Source organism: Artemia franciscana, chromosome 13 (assembly GCF_032884065.1).
Source record: "Artemia franciscana chromosome 13, ASM3288406v1, whole genome shotgun sequence".
In the NCBI taxonomy this organism is placed as follows: Eukaryota; Metazoa; Arthropoda; class Branchiopoda; order Anostraca; family Artemiidae; genus Artemia; species Artemia franciscana.
In genome coordinates, this window is record NC_088875.1 from 7,515,838 (window position 1) to 7,533,743 (window position 17,906).

Genomic DNA, 17,906 nt, shown 5'->3' on the forward strand with positions numbered 1-17,906 from the left:
GAATTAAAGCTATTTTGCCTTAATATTTATGGTTTTGATAGTTGAGTGGACCTCAAGTGGAGCCAAGATGTTGGTTTTGATTTTGGCGATACTGGTTAAGTGGTTTTAGTTTCTTTTTGTTTTGTCTCTTTTGAAGTGTAAATCCGTTTCGATTGAAATGCAGGGTAATTGATTTTTTCTTCTTCTTCTTTCTTTCTTTTTTCTTTTCCTTTTCTTTTCTTTTTATTTTTTCTTCTTTTTCGTATTGTTTTATATGTATGTGTATTGGGGTTGTAAGCCCAAACAAGCTTTGCTTTGGGCCATTTGCTTGTTTTGTTGTGTTATTTATATTAATAAACCCATCTTTCTCTCTCTCTCTTTCACATTTTCAATATTTATGTCTATTCTCTAAGACTTGAAAATCATGTATAAATAAACACCTAAGTGCCTCTAACTATTCTAACCTAACTTAGCCTAATTTATCAGTATTTGTCTATTAAAATGTTTTGTGATGTATTATTAGATGGCACTGAAGGTGTTTAACTTTCATGTTTAGATTATTTGAAAATAGATAGATTCAGTCAAATCCGTGTTTATTTTTCAGAATTTTGTTAAGATAAATGTGCAGCAGTGAAAGAAGTGAAGATCACAGTATAAGTATATACCAGTAGCAAAATCTTTTTCTGAACATGACAAATATATCATAGTGCCTAATTAGATTCTGAGCATATATGTGAGAGCCATAGATAGACTCTGAAAATATATGTCAGAGCTATAGTTTCAGTTGGTACTTGGTTTTCCATTGGAAACATTTGTCATTACATGTGGACAAAAGCAGGATCATGAATCCTGTGTTGTTTTACATTTGTGTCAAAAATTTTCAATAGGGAGTATAGGACTTTTTGCTACTGTATATTACCTTTTATGTGGTGAAGATAAATATTTCTGTCCCTACAATATATGTTAACTAGGATTATTCTGCATATTATGAAAAGGATTGTTTTCTTAACATGTTTTCTTATGTACTGGATGAACCCTAGACTTAACCCAAAATCTCTAATAGGCCTAAATGATATAGAAAATGGACTGTTTTACCATTGGATCTATATATGTTTTCTTAATAAGCATTTGTTTAGCTTGAATATTTTAACCATATACAAAACTAACAATGTTAAATCACCTAAACATTGTTAAGTCAATAGTAGAAACTCATGCACACACTTTAAGCTTTGACTTAATCTTGGGAAGTGCTGCCCAATCATGGACATGGAATAGAAGTTAGAATAGAGCTATTGGCTGGTTATCATTTGGCTCTTGATATAAATAACGAAAAAAAAATGTTAGCCTACTACATTAAAAAAGGATATTTGTCTACAATTGGGGTTTTTGAGAAGGTAAAATGTTTGAAAACAATCTTTACTTTGAAATATACAGAAAATCATGGTTAACACACTTTGATGGTGTTTCCACTGTACATTACCCCTGATCTCCCTAATGGTCAATATAAAGCCCAAATTACCTGTTTCCCATGTGTTATTCCTCTTCTTGATTTTATCAAAAGAAAAAAAAACATCAGAAAAGGGTATTAGCCTATAGGATAAAGTTACCAATGATTCAACAGTTTTTGTGAAAAATCACTTTTCTACTCCAGAAGGCTTAATTTAAAGACTTTTGGTTTTAAAAGTATTTCAGTATATAGGCAAAGACATATACAAATCTAACTGTTTTATTAGAAGTTTGAAGTTTTATCAGAAAAGGGTTACCAAACTCCAATTTTCTTAAATTGGAGTGTTTTCACCTACAAATTTGACAGAACAAAAAATTTACCTGTTTTGACAGAAGTCAGAACCCAATTCAACATGTGTCAAAATACTTGTGGTTGGATCCTGGTGGATTCAACATGCCTGTTCTGTTTCAACTTTTTTAAATGTGTAAATGTATAAAACACTATTCAGATAGTGAAAGCAAAAAACTGAAACAATTCCCAGAAGTATAAGGACTAAATTGGATATTTATATGGAGTGTGAGTGTGTGACCTATGTCTCTATATAGTATAGTGTGTGATATAATAGTGTTATATAGGTCATTTTATAAACATTATCTTGAATGCCTCACTTTCTCTCACCTTTAATGGTCCAGCAAAGATTTATTTGTTGTTTACAGTTAAAGTGTTGTCATCATTTGGCCATTTCAAAGTTAATCTACCCATTTAATTCACTTTAAATTTTTTTAGTTTTGACTATTCTATGTCTGGAAAGTCCAGAATTCTTTAAGTATGCTTATCCTACTTATGATTATTAGAAGTTTGTGACACCAAGACGTTTAACCACAGGACTCCAAGTTTCATATATAGAGATTTCAGACAAGACGGTTCAAACAGTGTATATTGTGTTTTGATTTGAAACTTTTCTTAGGAGTTGTGGGCATATATATGCGTTAGTATGGGTCGGAATTATTCCTTACTAGGTTGTTAGCTACTGTTGCAACCCTGATAATCTTAAGAAAACATGTCTGAAAGACAGACTGTTCAGGCTATGACCAATGATCGACCTGCTAAACTTCCACTTCAAGCAGTTAGTGAAGCTTGGAACTTACCTGGGTATTGATGACTCCATCATTCTCTTCAAAGGATGGTTCATGCTCAAAGCAGTATAATCCAATGAAACCAATAAAAAGAGTCTCTAAGCTTTGGTGCTTAGCCTGAATGAGTGGTTATGTTTACAATTTTGACGTTTGTCAAAGAAAAGTACAAGCTTTGATGGATGATATAGCATTCAGACTTGGCGGTAGAGTTGTTCATTAACTGACACCAGGCCTCAGTGGAAAAGAACATATCATTATTTTTGATAACCTTTTTTTCCTGTCTCTCTGCTTAAGCAACTTGGGGAAGACGTTTAACATGTTTTATTAGCATTTTGGGTGGGATAGGAATTCTATGCTAATTGGAGGGGTTCCTCCAATTAGCTCCTCCAAACTGCTCCAAGGAGCAGTTCCTCAGATGTTGGAAAAATCTAGCATCAAGTCAGTAAAACTATGATTAAAAACAGTAATGTTTTTTTTTTCATTTGGAATATTATTACAAATAATAATCATCAATATCTCTTGTTGTTAAGAAAGTACCTGTAAATTCAGAAACTATGCTTTTGTCAGAGGACCCTTTAATTTCGACATAAATTTTTTCTCAGCTGTTTTACATGTTCAGTGAAGTTTTGACTGAGTAACCTATATTTTGACAGGGCCTGATGCTGTCTGTCAAAAATTTTGACAAGGTTACTGCAAGATATTCTCAACTGAAAGTTTTTAAGCTGAACTGGCCAGCCATGACAACAAACAACAAGAGAGATAAAACTTAACAAAAAAAAACCTCAAATGAGACTCTAGCCAGAAGAGAGAAAAGAGATGAAAGACTAAAATAATGCAGATATTTTGCCAGTATCTAAACTAGGTGTCCTCAGCACAAGATAAAAAGAATAAACACTAAACTGTAAATAACTAAGTTATTTCAGTGAAAGCATTAAAACAACTGAGGAAAAGTTGAAACTAAGTTAATTATTCTGTTGCAAAATAATCCTCTTGTTAGCTAATATTGAAGCAACTCTTTTTGGTCTAGTTGGTAATCTTGTCCCCTGGTGATTATGCTAAATTTTTAAGGGAATTAAAATTTTAACTAATCACTAGGGGACAAGATTAACTACTAGACCAAAAAAGGTTGTTTCAATATTAGCTAACAAGAGGATTATTTCGCAACAGAATATTCCTCTAAGTTAACTTAGTTACAATTTTTATAATTTTTCCGCAGTTGCTTTGATGTTCTCACTGATGTAACTCTAATAGCTTCTTTTCCCTACGTGAATCAGTAGCGACAATTGTATTTATTATTATTTGTGGTGGTTTGATTTGTTTTTAGTTTAGCGTTTTTTCTTTTTATCTTGTGCTGAGAACGCCTAGTTTAACAGGCAAAATATCTGCATTATTTTAGTCTTTCATATCTTTTCTCTCTACTGGCTTTTGAGGTTTTCTTTGTTGAGTTTTACCTCTCTTTGTTGTTTGATATTCTCAAAAGAAATGAATCTCATAATAGAAGCCAATATCTACATTTGAATTTGGCTGAAGGTATATTTTTAGTCAGTCCAGTATTTCCACTATATCAGACAAGAATTTTTGACAATTGGAACATAGTTATGTCAATATAATGTTAGCTGCCATTTTAACTTAATTTTATGAAGAAAAAGCCAATATGGCTACATTTTAGAGAAGATCAAATGAATCTTGATGCACTGATGCTGATCCCAACTTTTTTCTGCTAAAAAATAACCAGGCAATGACAGTGAAGATTACATGTTTTGGTGTTACTTAGTTGTTCTACATTTGCTTGTTTTTTCATAGGCATATATTTTGGGGGTGATACCTAACACGGGGATACCATGGGGAATTTATGGTAGGCACGCCACTTGCCTGAGTAGAGAATTTAAAGTGCCGAAACCCTATAGGCAAGTGTGTATTCTCCTGATGAGCCCTTGTGTTGGGTTGTTGCCTCTGAATTATTTGTCCTTTTTTTGGTAAATGACAACTTATACTTACTGACGACACGACTGCCTGTCCATGGACTATTCTTTATGGTTGATTGTGTATAGCTATGCTGTTTGACCTGTGTGATTGTATGGATTGGTAGGGTTAAGGCCTCATTCAAGTGTTGATCTATATTAATCACTAATGTAGGAAAACAGTCTTCCTTTTCTCCTTCTGTCTTCCATTTTTTTTAATGTGTTTGTGCTGTTGCATTCGTGATTTCTCTTTTCATTGTATCTAAAAAAGTGTTGGGAGCTTGTTTTATGTCAAAAACAGGAAACTGATTGAATTGAATATTCTATTCTTATTTGTGTGTATTGGATATAGGGTTCAAGTTTTGCATTGTCAAAATATAACAAAGGCTTCAAGAGATGGTGTTACAAATCATGACTAAGCAGAGTTATCCTGTTTTGAAGGAAAATTTTGACAATGGTTCCAAAATTGTACTCTCAAATCATTGGTGCCTTTACAAAAGCACGCCCCCGTGCTTTTGTTCTTATCAGGCATGGCTCATCTGTTTCATAAGAAAGATTGACATACTCTACATACAGCTTATTTCAGATATTGCAAATTCCTCCTCTGGCTTCCTAGATGGCACCAAAACAAAAAAATAATTGCTCGATTTAGTTTAATTGATGTGCCTTCTCAGATTCGGTCTTCCAGTGATGATTTATGTAAAAAGACTATCAACTTTATTCACGTTTATGACCCTCTGCAGCCTTTTTTCCATATTGATACTGGTTAATTAGTCCATGTTGTCTTTTGTTAGTTTGAATTTGTTTCTTTGCTGTTTATTGTTTTTGTTTTTTGTTTATTTATAATACTCTATACTTTGTGTTTTTTATACTTTTACAGGAAATAAAGTTCATTCATTCATTACCCTAATAAGGGCCATTCAGAAACAAGCATGTTAAGAAAATAATTATTACTTCAATACGTACAGAAAAGTTATAGCTATCACGTTTTGATGGTTCTTCCACTATACTTTACCCTCAACCCCCCTAATGGTCAAATCTGTAGCTCAAATTTTATAATTTCCTTATTTTTCTGTTTCTTGATTTTGTTAGCATTAAATCAATTTGTGGGTGCACTGGTTGAAGCAAGAGTGATGCATGGGAAATATATAATTTGGGCTATATATTTGCACATTAGGTGGGTGAAGTTAAGGGTAAAGTATAGTTGAAGAAGCCTCAAAATGTGTTAACTACTTATGTTGGCTTATGATTTTTGTCTATATTTTTAATAATTTTTGAAAGTTTGAACACATCTTTGCCTTCTGCACATAGATACAGAAGAGATGTAAACTTCATAGACAACAAAACTGTAGCCAGAAAAGGAACATTTTTGTCTGTTTTAGTCCCAACCAACCAAAGGAAAATTCCTCTGTCAATTGAACCACCAATCTTTTAGTGTGACTGGTAATACAAACAAATCTGAGTAATCATTTTGTTATTTCAGAAGGATGAGCTGACAGTGCATAAAAAATGGGCACCACTCTACATCCTAGCAACCGCAGTTCCAAATATTCAGGAACTATTGCTGGCCTCTATGATTTAGAGGAGACAATTGGCAGAGGGCACTATGCAGTGGTAAAACTAGCCAGGCATGTGTTTACTGGGGAAAAAGTTGCTGTCAAGGTCATTGACAAAACGAAATTAGATGAAATCTCACGGGATCACTTATTTCAAGAGGTAATGCAATGTTTAGCATTTGTTATGTCCATTCTTAGCTAATATTATCAGAATAGATTTTTTTGGTAGAAACAAATGTGTCAAAAAGGGTATTGGTTTGGTATTTTCTTGGATCCCTTGCATGCTTTCTTATGGGCCCGACAAATTACTCCTCTCCCCCTTCTTTTCCTAGTAATGATTAACGAACTGGCTAATAATATTCCTTTAATACAGCAATATATTGACAAAATGAACTAATTGCAGGTTTGCAAACAGGCTAATAATAGAACAGATAGATACATTGAATGAACTTTCTGGTAATGCTGTATATGAAAGTTGATGTCTCTATGACATAACTCATGTTGGTTTTATGGCACTTGGTATTAACCAAGTGATATATAGGAATCACAAATTCTGTCTGTCTGTCTGTCAGTCCCGGTTTTGCTACTTTAGGCACTTCCAGGTAAGCTAGGACGATGAAATTTGACAGGCGTATCAGGGACCAGACCAGATTAAATTAGAAATAGTCGTTTTCCCGATTTGACCATCTGGGGGGGAGTGGGGGGCCGGTTAATTCAGAAAAAATAGAAAAAATGAAGTATTTTTAACTTACAAACGGTTGATCAGATCTTAATGAAATTTGATGTTTGGAAGGATATCGTGTCTCAGAGCTCTTATTTTAAATCCCGACCGGATCTGGTGACATTGGGGGGGAGTTGAGAGGAGGAAACCTAAAATCTTGGAAAACACTTAGAGTGGAGGGATCGGGATGAAACTTGGTGGGAAAAATAAGCGCAAGTCCTAGATACATGATTGACATAACTGGAACGGATCCGCTCTTTTTGGGCTAGTTGGGGGGGGGTTAATTCTGAAAAATAAAAAAAAACGAGGTATTTTTGACTTACGAACGGGTGATCGGATCTCAATGAAATTTAATATTTACAAGGATATCGTGTCTCAAAGCTCTTATTTTAAATCCCGACCGGATCTGGTGACATTGGGGGGAGTTTGGGGGGAACCTAAAATCATGGAAAACACTTAGAGTGGAGGGATCGGGATGAAACTATGGGGAAAAATAAGCAGAAGTCTTAGATACGTGATTGACATAATTGGAACGGATCAGCTCTATTGGGTGGGGGAGGGGGTTAATTCTGAAAAATTAGAAAAAAGGATGTATTTTTAACATACGTATGAGTGATCGGATCTTCATGAAACTTCATATTTAGAAGGACCTTGTAACTCAGATCTCTTATTTTAATCTCAACCGGATCCAGCGTCATGGGGGGCAGTTGGGGCGGGGGGACCGGAAATCTTAGAAAATACTTAAAGCGGAGTGATCAGGATGAAACTGGATTGGAAGAATAAAACAAGTCTAAGATACGTGTCTGACATAACCGGACCGGATCCACTCTCTTTGGTGGTGTTGGGTGGTAATTGGGTAAAATGAGGTATTTGTAACTTACTAATGGATGACTAGATCTTAATGAAATTTGATATTTTGAAAAATCTTGTGCTTTAAAGCTCTTATTTTAAATTCCGACTAGATCCTGTGACATTGGGGGAGTTGGAGGGGGAAACCGGAATTCTTGGAAAACGTGAAAATTGGGGTATTTTTATCTTACAAATAGGTGATCGGATCTTAATGAAACTTGATATATAGAAGGATATTATGTGTCAGATGCTCCATTTTCGACTCGAATTGGATCCGGGGACATAGGGGGTTGGAGGAGGGAAACAGAAATCTTGGAAAACGCTTAGAGTGGAGAGATCGGTGTGAAACTTGATGGGAAGAATAAGCACACGTTCTAGATACGTGATTGATATAATTGGAATGGATCCATTCTCTTTGGAGGAGCTGGGGGGTGTTAATTTGAAAGAATTAGAAAAATTGAGGTATTTTTAACTTAAGAACAGGTGACCGAATCTTAATGAAATTTGATATCTAGAAGGAATTCATGTTTCAGAGCTCTTCTTTCAAATACCGACCAGATCTGCTGACATTGGGGGGGAGTTGGAGGGGTAAATTGGAAATCTTGGAAAACGCTTAGAGTGGAGGAATCGGGATGAAGCTTGGTGGATAGAATAAGCAAATATCGTAGATACGTGATAGACGTAACCGTACTGGATTCGCTCTCTTTGGGGGAGTTGGGGGGAGGGGTTCAGTGCTGTGGCGAATTTGGTGCATCTGGACGTGCTAAGACGATGGAAATTGGTAGGTGTGTCAGGGAGCTGCACAAATTGACTTGATAAAGTCGTTTTCCCAGACTCAAAAGTCTGGGGGGCTAAAGGGAGAGGAAAAATTAGAAAAAATGAGGTATTTATGACTTACAAATGGGTGATCAGATCTTAATGAATTTTGATATTTAGAAGGACATCATAACTCAGAGCTCTTATTTTAAATCCTGACCGGCATTAAGCCTCTGATTTTCCTTTTAAATCAATCTTTAAGGTTCTTAGAATTTTGTTAGAGCTCAAAGCTCATACCATATGAGCTCTTGGCTCTTAGTTCTTCTTGCCTCGTCACAAGTGCCGTATGAGCTCTTAGCTCTTGTTTAAATAGGATGTTTTTTTTTCAAAACTTGCAAACGTCATCATTGATGTTGAAATATTTTGTGTAATCAAAGAGGCTTTCCTTTAACTCTCCTTTCATTTTACTTGTTCTTTTAACTCTTTTATCTATCTAAACTCTGTGGTGGAAAAAAGTATCTTTTCACAATTTTTCAGTTTATGTTTGTGATGTATTTTTGTTAATGCTTCTGTTTATTTCCGAAATTTCTGTTGTAAAGATTACAACCAGGAGGGACAAATTATGTCTTATTAAAAGCTTATTGGATCCTTTGCGGGGAATTCGATCCAGTAAAGATAATACTTACCTGATTGAGATTTATCTAGTTTGTTCTTGTGTGCGATATTTACTCTAAAAGCAGAGGCGCCATTTGGGCCAAATCTTGGGGTGGGCATGAACTCCATCTTGCCCCCCCCCCCCCCGACTCACTTCGTGTCGCGTAAGAAAAAATGCTTTTCTTGGGTTTTGGCAGCACATTGATTGAATATTCTAAGTAAAAACGCAGTTTCAGCACCCGTGTGTTGCTTGGGAATGTACTGTAACCGAATGTGGAACTCAACCACACTGACCTCTAAGATTAATTATAACATCGAAGATCACAATCAACAAGGTTAAGTGATTAAACTGAAAAATTCAACCAGACTACAGACTGGCCTCCCTCAGCGAGAAACTTTCTTATTTAAGTAAACAATACGTCGATGAAATTAATCTTCATTAACATGCTGAGGGTTGTAACCAAAATCTCGGTTTTTCTTCAGCAGAAATCTTTCAGATCAAATATATTTACAGAAAGGAAAAACATAACAAGAGAAAAAATATATTACAACACTCAATGTAACAAGGGGAACCGCCGAGGTTTCATCTTTGCAAAATCGTCAACAAGCTGGTTGTAGTCAAATATTTTACTAAATCCTTCTCTGCAAATATCAAAAGGAGGTGACTGATACGATTGTCTCCTGTTGTAGACTGCAGGTAGTTTTTCACTATGTCTAGGCTAGAAAACAAACGCTCTTTGCTCGCTGTTGTCACAAGAAGTGTGGTAGCAATGCGAAGTACTTTAATTACTTCTGAGTAAGCCCATGGTAATGCCTGAAGATGGTCGACAATGTCTAGGAAGTTTTCCGGCTTTTTCTCCTCATCCAGCAAGAAACGCTTGGCAATACCAGCTTGAGATTCGAGAAGAATGTCGTCGATATCCAGCTCGCCGTAAAGAGCAGAGAAACGTTTGAGCAACTCTGTGTCCATAAACCTGGTCGAGCTTGGACCCAAGGCTTTGAGTGTGCTCAGCACTGGCAAGTTATCTGTGAACCTTCTGTCAAATTCGGCTAGTAGACGGTCGAAAGTCTCGGAGTACTCTCGCTTCATTTCATCCGCCAAAGTAGTAGTTCGATTTCCAGATTGGACGAAGTTCTTTCCTAGCGTCGAAGTTGTCACAAATTGTTTCAGATGCTTGTTGATCTTTTGAGTTCTAATGCTAATAGCTATTAATACCTTTATATTTACCTAACTAAAAAGTTAATAGGCTTAATGATGTAAAGTCTTCTACTTCTCTCTGTGCTCTCGTCTTTAGAGTCTTATGGTAGCGTTGGCCTACAATCTGGGGTTCGACCGGTAGAGGATGTCAAGCGTCTCTAACTTTCATAAGGTTTATATGTCGAGCATAAAAATGTTTATTTGCACATATTATACAGTAAATGTACATAAAACGAGGACAGAAACAGAATAAGAACTGACTCGAGTAATATAAAACGGTGGCTTATATTCACTAAAAGAAGGAAATAAACGTTGAAAAATTTGACAGGAACTGACCTATTTTAATCTGTCAACTTAGAGGAATTACTAGAAATATTCAGAACTTATAATATTAATATAATCGCCTAGGAAATTGGTATTTGACAGAACTTTAGACTTTTATTATGAATCTAACCTACTTTCAAAGTTTACAATGATTAATAGCAAATAGCGTAATTACCCCAAAGGTCGTCAGGAAATTACGCTCTTCGGTTAATAGGCGTGCAGTAATTTCAAATCAATTGAACAGAATGGATTATGTTGTACATAATGGATTTTTATGGCCGGCAAAGGGCCCTTTGTGGTGGAAGTTTGGACCCCTAGAAAATCTGTGGTGGGCATTTGCCCACCCCAAGTGGCGCCTCTGTCTAAAAGCTGAAGAGCTTATAAGTTACAGGATTTTTGTACTGGTAGTGGTGTAACTATTTCATATAATCTTAAATGGGATGAACACACTAATAATATCATGAAGAGTTGAAACTTTTTAAAAAGAAAATACAGATTCAACTCATCCATGGGCTCAGTATTGAAATGAGACTATTTATGTTTATCTATTTTCAGAACCTCCTCTTCTATCCATTTTTTAATCCACTCAGTTTTTTTTAACTGTAAGATTTAGGGCATCTCATAGTTGAGGCTCAAAGTTAGGCTAAAGTTGTGTTCTGTTGCCAAAAGTACACAACTTTAGCCTAAAAGCCACAATAAACCATTTGGAAGTTATTGTATGAAAATCAGGTTGTCTCATCATCATCGCTTTATTTATAACCTTTCACCAAAAACTGGACAGAGCCCTGAAAAAGACAGAATAAACATCAAGAAAACAGAAACAACAGAAATAAAAGCACACTTCAACAGCTACAAACTTCAGAACCTCCTCTTTAATCCATTTTTAATCCATCCAGTTTTTTGTTCAAATTTGGAGCACCTCAATAAGGATATTCCACTTTTCGTTCTAATGACTCTTTGTTTGCTTAAAACCCTTAAAAACTCCCTTGAAAGAGGTATTCAATAGTTTCTACCTGACCCCTGATGGTGGTAATTGAAATAAGTCAGGTTGTAATGGATCCCTCTTAAATTTTGAAGCTTGTCCTCACCTCAGAGCTGGTAATAGTGTATCCTTGCAAAATATTGTGGTGAGGTCTAGGCTGGTTATAGAGAGAATTAAGGGGTTTTGAGGGACTATCAAAAATTGATGCCTTTACAGTTTGATTTTGATAAACAGTTCATTGGAGGTATTAGAGTCTTTGACATCCCAGCAGGAAAAAAGAACAATTCATCAGTGACTTGAAGAACGTTTCAGGGTGCGTGCTTAGGATAACCAGGGGGTTTCACAAGAGTATGCATATCTGGGAGTTCCCGCTTATAAGGATACCATATATTGTGGATTCTTAGGCTGGTACCTTTGAATGACTGGTACATACTATGATATATTCACAAAATTATTTCTACCATTATTTTAATGAATTAATTCTTCATTGTTCTATCTGTTGTTGAAAAAAGTCAGATCTGCTGATTTGATTTCAATATTTTCAAAAGCTCCTGTTTGTAATATATATATATATATATATATATATATATATATATATATATATATATATATATATATATATATATATAATCAGATCTAATATTACGCCTAAATATAATGATGGAATAGAGGTTATTGAAACAGGATTTCTAATTTATAACGACTTCCTTTTTAAGGGTTAAAAAAAAATTATGCCACGGGCAGGGCTACATCCAGGATATTTTCGGGAGGGGGGAGGAATTACAAAAGGATTTTCAGTTAAAAAAACGCAACTTAAAAAAAACACATGCAAATTATGTTTGTATTCACTTTAGTTACGTTTTTACGAGTCAGACAAACATTTTTTTTTTGGGGGGGGGGAGATTCGAACCCCCTAACCCCCCCTGAATATAGCCTTGGCTCCAGAGAATGTGAATGTTTTTGAATACAATTCTCTTGGCAGGTAAGATGCATGAAACTGGTTCAGCATCCCCACGTAGTCAGACTCTATGAAGTAATTGATACTCACACAAAATTATACTTGATACTTGAGCTAGCTGATGGGGGTGACCTCTACGACGTCATCATGAAGCACGAAAACGGTTTACAAGAACCAATTGCACGCAGGTATTTTAGCCAGGTAGGCAATACAATATATTTGTTTTGTCAATAGTCAGGTACCTATTTATTGTCAAATTATTACTGCTTTCTAGGTTTAGAAGGTGTATATTTCTTTTTCTTACCTTTTTTTTTAAATTAGAAATGTTTAATTGAAGTATTGAATTATATATATATATATATATATATATATATATATATATATATATATATATATATATATATATATATATATATATATAAAGAGAGAGAGAGAGAGAGAGAGAGAAACAACAATCGAAACATATTAACATGCATTCCTCATCTTTATTCTAGCATTAAATACAAAATTCCACGTTTTTGTAAAGAAGAGCTTGAAACCTCTAAAAAAGGATTCTCAAAACTGCTGAATCTTATGGCAGGATTTTCGTTAAGATCGCATGTCTTTTCGGGAGTGTTCCCCCTACCCTTTTTTCGAAAGTCAGGGAAATTTTCGCTGGCTCCTAGCTTTTGATGGGTAATATTAAACTTAATCAATTTCGTATATTTGGAGACAGCAGACAAAACCAATTTGTTTCGTGTTTGTTGTGGTCTCCTAATCTTATTTTCCGTATTCTCCTAATTTGATTTACATTTCGTAGGCCGTAAAGTTACGTTTAGACATAATAGAAAAATGCCCCCCCCCTTCCTGTAAAAACGGCTGTTTGACATAGAACAACATATGTATGTTCATTTTTTATGAACAACATATGTATTTTCATTTTGAAACTAAGCCTGATTAAATTTTTCGATCCTGTATTTAAAATCAAGAAGAGTAGTTATTTTGTTGAATAAAATGTGAATCTGTTTTATAAATCATCGATTGCTAGTAGAATAACTTACCCATGCAGTGTAAAATCCACGACTGCAATTGGATTTCAGATACACTGTTGACATCCCGTCAGACGTTCCATGCAGTACAAACACGTCATTGTTTTGCTACAGACAAATAATAAGTTATGGAACTCTAATAATTTCTACTTGAAAAACACCATTGCCATCTAATATCTTGTGTCAAAACGATAGTTACGTAAATAATAAGTTATGGAACTCTAATAATTTCTACTTGAAAAACACCATTGCCATCTAATATCTTGTGTGAAAACGATTTGAGAGACCGTTGATGAGTTAACGAAACAGTAGTAATTCATGAAAGGCTGTAATTTCTAGTGCACTGAATTTGGGCGTAGCAAGTTGTTTTAGTGCAAGAAATAACATAGTAATTGTTTGAATCCAACTGACTCCAGATTCTTGAATCCATAGTAGGCATACCAAAGAATAATACTGCAGAAATTTGAAGTTCCTACCTACTATTACCATTTTTATGCAAAATAGGGATAGTTTGACTCTTTGTCGTAATTCTTCCAGAACACCTCTTGAAACACAAGGGCCGTTGAATTTGAGCAAGGAGTATTGTTAAAGAACCTTGAGATTTTAGCGTTAAGGGCGAGGGTTGAGGAAGGTGCAGCCGCCCCTCATATACAGAATAATTTTTGTTCATTTTAATTGGGACATGAACAGACGATTTCAGGGGGACTTTTTCATGTTAAAGGGGGGTCGGGGGAGGGGGTTACATGGGAAGATCGTTCCATGGAGGAATTTATCACGAGGGAAGAAATTTCCATGAAGCGGCCGCAGGATTTTCTAGCATTATAAAAAAACAAAGAGAAAATAAAAAAAAAGTTTTTTCTGGTGGAAATAAGGAGCAGCATTAGAACCTAAAACGAACAGAAATTATTACGTATATAAGGGGTTCATCTCCTCCACAATACCTCACTCTTTACGCTAAAGTATTTTTAGTAATTTCAACTATTTATTCTACGGCGTTTGTGATTCAGTGGTCATTCTTAAAGAATTAGGACCAAGTTGAAGCTTTAGTGTAAAGAACAAGGTATTGACGAGGGGGAGAACCCCCTCATATGTGTAATAAAAATACACAAATATAGAATTTAGTTACGTAAGTTAATTCGTAAGTTACGTATATTTATTACTAATAAAACCGTTCGTAAATCCTTATCCTTACTTTCCTTATTTTTTTATTTTTTTCTGTAATGTTTATCCTTACTTTCAGCTGAACTCTTTTTTTTAAGTTTAATTTGAAATAGAGACTAGAGACCACTCATGCCTTTACTGGGCCATAGTAATCCATGGGAAAACTAGCTAGTAATATTCATCTGCATTATTTAGTACATCAAATTCATTATTAGTGGGGTTTTTCAATGAAGAAATGTTATTTCAATCAAATCAAGTACTATATATATATATATATATATATATATATATATATATATATATATATATATATATATATATATATATATATATATATATATATATATATATATATATATATATGTATTATGATTAAGATATATCACATGAATAGAATCATAAGATTCTAAGTATATAAGGTTCATTAAATTTGTTGTTACCCATTAAAAAAGATACAAGCCTGTGAGTTTGACTGATTTTTAAAAAGGGGAGAAACACCCCCTAAAAGTCAAGCGGTATCAATGAAAGTCACGCTGTCAGACTCGGTGCATCAGAGAACACTGCTGTAGACATTTTAAACTCCTACCTACCATCCCTATTTTTATGCAAATTGGAGAGGGTTTGACATTTTGTCATAATTCTTTCAAAACAACTCCAAAAACACAAGGGCCGACTTTATTGTCAATAACTTTGAGACTTTATCGTTAAGGGTGAGGGTTGAGAAAAGTACATCCCCCCTCATATACGGAACTATATCTGTTAGTTTTAATGTTGCTCCTTACTTTCAGTTGAAAACTTTTTTTTGTATTTAATTTGAAATAGAGACGAGAGAACATTCACGAGTTTACTTGGCCGTAGTAATTCATGGGAAAACTAGCTAGTAATGTTCAGCTGCATTATTTAGTATATAATGTAACTTTGTTTCAGTGAAAAAATGTCTTAAAAACTTAATAATTATTTAAATCCAACTAATCGCATTATTTGTTCATATTTACTATTTCCAGCATCTACAAGAAGCACTCCAGTCAACTATTTGAAAATTAATATTACTAGGTGGGATAAGGATTCTCCAGAGCCCTTGTGGGTGCATAGGGCGTCGAATAGGGTTGAGAAAGGGTCTAAAGTGCTATTACCTCGAGAGTTTAGAGTGCAACCTGATCCTGGACATCGCCCAAAAACCCTGACAGATAATCAAAAGCGGTACCTCATCAACCTAGGACCTCATCAAACTTGTCTTCGAAGTTATCCAGCTAATATTTCTATTTTTATTGCGCCCCTGTGGGCGCACAGGGCGTCGAAATTGCGTTTCAGCTCCTGCGTCTTTTTTATAGGGATGAGTTACAAGTCTGTCGCCCAGCCTTGCTGTAGCGGGCATCTATCCCTGAGCTTTGTATTGACGAGATAGGAATTTTCCAGTATTGAGATTAAAAGAATTTACATTGCCATGTAAAATCTCATACGAAAAGGAGACGGACGTCCATGAGCTAACGAGGCCATAGTAACTCATGAGAAGCCACAATAATTCATGGAAAAAACAAAGTGATAGTATTAAGCTGCATTATTTAGTACTTCAGATTTAGTGTTTCTTTACAGAATTTGGCAAGAAGCCCACTTTTTGATTGACGAGATTTTATGAAATTTAAAAACTTTATATATTCCTTGAAAGTTTATAAAATGATATCCATTTTTTTGAAGCCAAATTACATTTTTCTATAGCCCAGTGTCGAGTCGTGACTATAAGCAAAAAAAAATCCAAATCAAGGTGAAAAATTTGATAAAAGTGGGCAACCGTTAAGTTATTTATAGTATTTTTCTATACGAAAAGTGTCTTCAGCCCCTAGTGAGTCAGATTGTCTGCTTTTGTATTCGCGTATTTAAAATGCTCAGTAGTTGTAATAGGACCTGAACTGGATTTTATTTTCAGCATAACGTTATAAGATAGGAAAATTTTTATCCAAGATATGAAATTTCTGTGGCTTTAATAAAAGGTAGGATACGGTGGAGTGGAAAGAGGTCATAAGAAACGATTTAAAGGAAATCGGAATTTTATGGGAGAGGGTTAAGGGTAAAGTTTTTGATAGATTGAAATGGAGGAGTAGCGCGGGCAGCTGTGTTGGCCTCAAGTGAGGTCAAGTTGGACTCAGTGTGCTGGCCTCAAGGTACTGCTGTGAGTTGATAGTGCACCTAATCGTAGCTGGACTTGTCACTTTTTCAGTATTTATAATTTCGTACAGATGTAAGAGTTGCTGTGTCTGCTATTTTTGATTGAATATTATGAATAAGAAGTTTCCAATATTGACATCTGCGCTTAATAGCTACCTGAGTCGAAGTGACCGCTGTATTTTTTCTTATTTAGAACTCCCAGGAACTACCTGATATAGATATACCCAATATAGACATACAACATATAGATATAAATTTAGATAGATATAAATTTACCTTATACCCGATGGTATGTTCATACTGACAACGTGTAGTGGAAGTGTTCCAGTTCGCTCTTTATTTTAACCTAAGGAGATCAATTATCAATTGCTTTCGATCATTTATTTTTTTATGTTCTTACAGTTGAAGGAACCCTTTCACCTTAACTTTTCTGCATAGTTCATGAATTTTGTTTTTACATTTCTAATTATTATACTGTTCTAATTAAATTGCTTCTACTTAAAATACTTTTGTTCCGTTATCTTTACTTAGGGCTGAGAGACTATTACCTCTGTCTCTGAACTTGCCTTAACTATAACTATGGTGTAAACACGAATCGTTAGTAGATAGTACAAACAATCCCATATTGTACTGAATCCACCAGTCTAGTATATAAAGAACAATTTTGATAGAGTTAACAGTATGCTATATAAAGATTACTTCCCTATTTTGTTGATGGATCAAAATGCCAATTATTGTGCATGTTGATTACAAAATGATTCAGTATGGGACTAGCTAGTACTTCTGTAAATATTAGAAAACTTAATTATTTTATCTGAAATAGGCACAATCAAATAACGACAAGCAATCTTATTATTACATTCCGTTCATTGGGATTTAAAACCAGAAATTGTTGTCCTCTTTGAGGAAAACAAATTAAATTTATCTTTACATGAATGTAGGTGGTTTCTAATGCAAAATGAATTATTTTCATTTTTTGAAAATTGAATTTTCTTTTTTTGAAAATCGATAAAAGGAAATGCAAAGGTTACAT

The 17,906-nt window shown here is 34.7% G+C and overlaps 1 protein-coding gene across 4 annotated transcripts in view; it reads left to right on the forward strand.

Moving 5' to 3' along the window:
* LOC136034470 (SNF-related serine/threonine-protein kinase-like) overlaps window positions 1-17,906 on the forward strand; it is a 94,779-nt gene that overhangs the window by 44,997 nt on the left and 31,876 nt on the right. For all 4 annotated transcript variants that reach the window (XM_065715667.1, XM_065715664.1, XM_065715665.1 and 1 more), the window contains 2 exons: window positions 6,007-6,239; window positions 12,546-12,722. In XM_065715667.1, the coding sequence (XP_065571739.1) occupies window positions 6,033-6,239; window positions 12,546-12,722 (384 nt within the window). In that variant the 5' untranslated portion in view covers window positions 6,007-6,032. The remainder of the gene's footprint in view (window positions 1-6,006; window positions 6,240-12,545; window positions 12,723-17,906) is intronic.